The sequence below is a fragment of the Erythrolamprus reginae genome, chromosome 4 (genome assembly GCF_031021105.1).
Source record: "Erythrolamprus reginae isolate rEryReg1 chromosome 4, rEryReg1.hap1, whole genome shotgun sequence".
Lineage (NCBI taxonomy): Eukaryota > Metazoa > Chordata > Lepidosauria > Squamata > Dipsadidae > Erythrolamprus > Erythrolamprus reginae.
The window spans coordinates 6,773,721-6,780,061 of record NC_091953.1 but is presented as its reverse complement, the minus strand read 5'-3'; the positions used below and the strand labels follow the sequence as shown (position 1 = coordinate 6,780,061).

The following is a 6,341-nucleotide window of genomic DNA, read 5'->3' as shown; positions in this document are numbered from 1 at the left end:
GAAATTCCCACTGCTGACGAGCAGATTAAGACGCAAGCAGGAAATGAGATTGTATGGTGGGGGGGCATACAGGGTGGGTGGGTGAGGGGACACCTGTTTGGCCGCTCTGATTTTCCCATCGCTGGAGGGAGAAAGGAAGAAAAGAGAAGGGGTCCACTTTGATCAAATTAAAGAGAGGGAGAAGTGGGGGAAAAGGGGGGGGGGAGAGAAAGGATACTCTGACTTTGGCCATGCTCCATCCACTTTGTTGGCCCTTAGTCTCTTTCTGTCCATCTTGTGAACTGGGGGTGGGGGGGAAGTGGGGGAAACTGTTTACAATTCAAGGCAGCAAAGTGAGATAGGTAGGTTCCCTGGGAAGGTCCCAGCAGGGAAGAATAGGTAGGTAGGTAAGCAGAGAGAGGAGAGAGAGAGAGAAAGAGAAATATGGGTGGATAGGTGGATGGATAGAGATAGAGATTTTATTATTTGTAGTGATAAACAGATATTTCATAGATCTCTGTATTTGGATACATAGATAGACAGACAGACAGACAGACAGACAGACAGGCAGGCAGATTTCTATATTTAGCGAGACAAAACAGACAGACAGAAAGACAACCATAGTGACATATAGATTTCACATCTATTAATCATCTATCAATCTATCTATCACCTACCTATCATCTATCATCTCTATCTTATCTATCTTATCTATCTATCTATCTATCTATCTATCTATCTATCTATCTATCTATCTATCTATCTATCTATCATCACTCTCTCTTATCTATCTATCTATCTATCATCACTCTCTCTTATCTATCTATCTATCTATCTATCTATCTATCATCACTCTCTCTTATCTATCTATCTATCTATCTATCTATCTATCTATCATCACTCTCTCTTATCTATCTATCTATCTATCTATCTATCTATCTATCTATCATCACTCTCTCTTATCTATCTATCTATCTATCTATCTATCTATCTATCTATCTATCTATCATCACTCTCTCTTATCTATCTATCTATCTATCTATCTATCTATCTATCTATCTATCTATCTATCTATCATCACTCTCTCTTATCTATCTATCTATCTATCTATCTATCTATCTATCATCACTCTCTCTTATCTATCTATCTATCTATCTATCTATCTATCTATCTATCTATCTATCTATCATCACTCTCTCTTATCTATCTATCTATCTATCTATCTATCTATCTATCTATCTATCTATCTATCTATCATCACTCTCTCTTATCTATCTATCTATCTATCTATCTATCTATCTATCTATCTATCTATCTATCTATCTATCTATCTATCATCACTCTCTCTTATCTATCTATCTATCTATCTATCTATCTATCTATCTATCTATCTATCTATCTATCTATCATCACTCTCTCTTATCTATCTATCTATCTATCTATCTATCTATCTATCTATCTATCTATCTATCTATCATCACTCTCATCTATCTATCTATCTATCTATCTATCTATCTATCTATCTATCTATCTATCTATCTATCTATCTATCTATCTATCTATCTATCTATCTATCTATCATCTATCTATCTATCTATCTATCTATCTATCTATCTATCTATCTATCTATCTATCTATCTATCTTCTATCTATCATCTCTCTCTATCAACTCTCTCTCTCTCTCTCTCTTACATGCACACCACTTTCTCACCCCCCTCTCTCACACACACCCCTTTCTCTCTGTTTTCTCACTCTCTCATACATTTTTTTCACCCTCTTTCTCTCTCACCCTCTCTCTCAACCCCCTCACACAGTCCCCTCTTTCTCAATCTCTCTAACACACACCCCTTTCACTCCCCCTCACCTCTCTCTCACACAGCCCCCTTTCACACTCACCCCTCTTTCACACACATCCCTCTCACCCCGTTTACACACATCCCTCTCACCTGGCTCTCTCTCTCACACACTTCCTGCTCTCTCTTACAAACACACACTTCTCTCACCCCCCTCTCTTACACACTCAGCTTTCTCTCTCTCTCTCATACACTTTTTTCACCCCCCCTTTCTCTCACACACCTCTCACCCGCTCTCTCAACCCCCTCACACACTCCCCTTTTTCTCAACCCCTCTAACACACACCTCTTTTCATCCCCTCACCCCTCTCACACTCCCCTCTCTCTTTCACGCACACCCCTCATCCCGCTCTCTCACACACACTTCTGCTCTCACTCCCTCACGCACACACTTGTCTCACCCCCCTCTCTTACACCCCCCCTTTCACCCCTCATACCCTACCCTCTCTCTCACACACACACACATTTCTCACCCCCCCCCTTACTCTTCCCGCGCGCTCTCTCACATACACACACTTCTCTCACCCCCCTCCCTCTCCTCCCCTCACACACTTTGGCGCCCGAGGCCATTCAAGAGTTAACCGCCTCAGGCGAGCGAGCCCCTTTCCCGCCCCCCGCCTCCCCCTTCTCCCGCCAAGTGAAAAGCGAGGGGTGGGGAAAATAAAAAAGCAACAACAACCAGCCGCGCCACCATCGCTCGCAGCTTCCCCGAGTTTGCAGAAGAAGCGGCGGCGGCGGCGGCTGCGTCCCCGGCAACCGGCAGCCAGGCTCCGGCTCCGGCAACAGGCCCCGGCTTCCCAAACTCCCTCCTCTCTGGGTGGCAAGATGGTCGCTCCGTCCGGGCCGCCTCTTCCTCGACGCCGGCCTCCTTCCTCCGCCCGAAGTCCGCAGTAAAAACAACAGCGCCCGAAAGTGCGAACATGGCCGTGCAAGCGGCGCCCCTGCCGCCTCCCCACCGCCACCCCTTCGTCCCTTTCGGCTTCCCGACGGCCGACTTCGGAGCGCTGGAGAAGAGCTGCTACGGCGGCGACGGCGGCGGGGCGCTGCTCTTGCTGGAAGGCGGCGTCGGGGCCGACGGTGGCGGCGTAGGCGGAGGCCTCGGGGGCCTCGGCGTGGGTTGCCCCGAAGCGGCCGATTTCCGCGAAGCCACCCGGGAGCTGTTGAGCTTCATCGACTCGGCGTCGAGCAACATCAAGCTGGCTTTGGACAAGCCGGGCAAATCCAAGCGGAAAGTCAACCATCGGAAGTACCTGCAGAAGCAGATCAAGCGCTGCACCGGCCTCATCGAAGCCAGTCCCGGCTTCCCGGGTCCCGCCGCGAACAAGCCAGCCTCGACGGCCTCCTCCGCGGCGGCTCCCGCCAACAAGCCTCCGCCGGCCAAACGGGAGAGCAAAAGCCTAGCGGCGCTTTTCGACTCTTTGCCCTCCGCGCCTTTCCACCCTGGAGGAGCCCCGACGGTGGTGGCCCCCGCAACTGCTGCTGCTCCTCCCGCCGCCGGGCCGAAGGATTCCGGCTCGGGTCCTCCGGCGGCCGCGGCTTGCAAGAAAGTCCCGTTGAGGAACCGTAATTTGCCCCGCTCCTTCTTCACCGAGCCGGCTCCCAACCGGCCCGTCGGCTTGGAAGGAGGAGGAGGAGGACCAGCCGTCCCGTCGGTGGCCGAAGAGCTCTTCGATCTCCTGCAGACCGCTCCCGATTACCGAGGCCTGTTGCAAGAAACGGCCGAGCCGCCGTCGGGGTTCCCCGCCGCCTCGGAGCTGGAGCCGCCGTTGTACGAGCCGCTGCCGTCGTTGGCGCCCTTGCTGTACGCCGAGACCCCCTTGCGACCCCTGCCGGCTCTCTACGCCGCCGTGGCCGCCGTGGCTTCGGATCCGACGGCGCCTTTCTTCGCCGATTGCCCGCCCGCCCTGCCCTACGATTACGGCTACAACCGAGGGGGGCCTTACTCCAGCCTTTAGTCCTTCGGAGGAGTGGAGAATAAGGGGGCACGACGACTCCCGAGAGAAGGAATTAAGCGGGCGAGGGACCCCTGGAAGTAATAATAATAACAACAACAACAGAGTTGGAAGGGACCTTGGAGGTCTTCTAGTCCAACCCCCTGCTTAGCCAGGAAACCCTACATCTCTTTAGACGGATGGTTATCCAACATCTGCTTAAAAACTTCCAGTGTTGGAGGGCATTCACAACTTTTGAAGGCAAGCTGTTCCACTGATCTCTCCTTAGTTCTAAGTTGCTTCTTTCTTTGTTTAGTTTCCACCCATTGCTTCTACCCTCATGTGCTTTGGAGAATAGTTGGACTCCTTCTTCTTTCTGGCAACCCCTGAGATACTGGAACGCTGCTATCATGTCTCCCCTGGTCCTTCTTTTCATCAAACTAGCCATGCCCAGTTCCTGCAACCGTTCTTTGTGTGTTTTAACCTCTAGTCCCCTAATCATCTTGGTTGCTCTTCTCTGCACTTTTTCTAGAGTCTCAACATCCTTTTTTGCTACCAAAACTGAATGCACAAACTCATTGGTAGGACTCCTTGGGAACGACTTGCCCTGCCTGATGCCCTCTGGGTGTCCTACCTTCCTCTTCTGGACTGCCTTCTCGGATTATACGGACTTGAACGTCAGAGGGTCCCGAAATGCTTGGACATAAAAGGAAAATTAGATGGTGACTCGCATCTAATGGAAGAGAGAATTAAGTCTGTTAACAGAGGAATCCATCCTTACCCCAGACTTTAGTCCTTCGGGAGGGGGGGTGCAAGGGGAAGAGAGGAGGAAAGAGGGGAGAATGGGGGGAAGCAGCCCCCCAAATAAGGGACAAAGCGGGTGAGGAATGCCTGGAAGTGGGCACCCAACTCATTGGTAGGAATGAATTGCACTGCCTGATGCCCTCTGGGTGCCCTAGCCTCCCCTTCCGTCCTCGCCTCCTCCGATTATGCAGACTTGGACATCGAAGGAAAATTAGATAGTGACGGACAGGCAGAATCATTCGTCTCCTAACCGAAGAACCCATCCTTCCCAGCAATTTGGGGGAATCCCTCTTCCTGCCCGATATAAGGAGGCAAAGCAGGGCGTGGCGTGGACTTGGAGGGCGAGGGACCCCCGGGAGTGGGCACCCGCTCATTGGTAGGACTCCTTGGGAATGACCTGCACTGCCTTATGCCCTCTGGGTGCCCCACCCTTTCCCTTCGAATTATTCATGGGTCCTGAAATGTTTGGACATCAAAGGTGACGGGTGAAGAGCGACTGGTAGAACCCATCCTTCCTAGCAATTTGGAGGGAATCCCTTCCCCATATAAGGGGGCAAAACAGGCAAGGTGTGGACTTGGAAGGCGAGGGACCCCTGGAAGTGGACATCCGCTCATCGGTAGGATAAGGAAGACTGTTTTGGAAAGACTGTCCAAAGCCTTGCCCTCCCTGATATCCTCCGGGTGTCCTGGACTACACCTCCCATGCTCCTCTTCCAGCCTCACACCCTCCAATTATGCAGATTTGAAATTCAGAAGGTGCTGAAAAGGTTTTGATGTCAAAGGATAAAGTTAGATGGTGACGGTGGAAGAATGACTGGCGGGAGAATCATTTAGTCTCTAACGGAAGAAACCATCCTTCCCAGAAATTTGGGATATTAGGCTGGGTGTAAAGTCTTAAAACCGAGACCGCTCTGGGTTGTAACATTTTCATACATTGTCCGAGCTGAATAAGTCTTGTTATATGTGTTTTTGGGAGGGGGGGAGAATTGATGATGGAGAGGGGACTTGAGGATTTGCATGCCTAGGTTAGTGTTCCGGAACAAAATAATAAAAGAGAGACGGTGGCCTAGTGGTTAGAATGCAGTATTGCAGGCAAACTCTGCCGACCGCCAACAGTTCGATCCTGAACTCGACTTAAAGTTGTGACTCGGCCTTCCACCCTTCCAAAGATGGAGGACCCAAATTGTAGGAGACAATATATACAGCTAGTCTTCGACTTATGGTTGAAATTGAGCCACAAATTTTTGTCGCTAAGTGAAATATCTGTTTAAGTGAATTTCCCCTCATTTTATGACCTGTGCCACTTAGTAACATGGTTGTTAAGTGAATCTGGCTTTCCCATTGATTTAACTTGTCAGAAGGTCACAGAAGAAGATAAGTTATATCCTATAGTTAGATGGCTATATACAGAAGTGGTATATAAGTCTAAAGTTCAGAAGTTGAAATCTGCAGATGTGAAAAAAAGCCATGGGAATCTTTTAAAAAGTTTTTTTTAAAAAAAATTATAGGCAAACAAACATACAATACATAATTAATCCATCAGTGCATCATTTGTGTGATTTTTTCTTCTCCCTATTCCCCAATTATTTATCATTTCATTTATTATAACATCTCACCCCTCTTTCTTTAGGATATTTCTCTAGGTCTTTTCCAACCAGTCATAAAACCTCAAAGTATTCCAATTCCTCTCTTTCTTTAAGTATCAAGTGCAATCTATTCATTTCTGCACAATCCCTCAGATTGCAAATGTACAATCTATTCATTTCTGCACAAT

At 48.8% G+C, this 6,341-nt stretch overlaps 1 protein-coding gene across 1 annotated transcript; it reads left to right on the top strand.

The window, feature by feature from the left end:
* The first annotated feature begins 2,392 nt into the window (after window positions 1-2,392).
* Window positions 2,393-6,109, top strand: FAM181B (family with sequence similarity 181 member B). Its single transcript, XM_070749580.1, has one exon. The coding sequence runs from the start codon at window positions 2,753-2,755 to the stop codon at window positions 3,785-3,787; it is 1,035 nt and encodes a 344-aa protein (XP_070605681.1). The 5' UTR covers window positions 2,393-2,752; the 3' UTR covers window positions 3,788-6,109.
* Window positions 6,110-6,341: the final 232 nt, after the last annotated feature.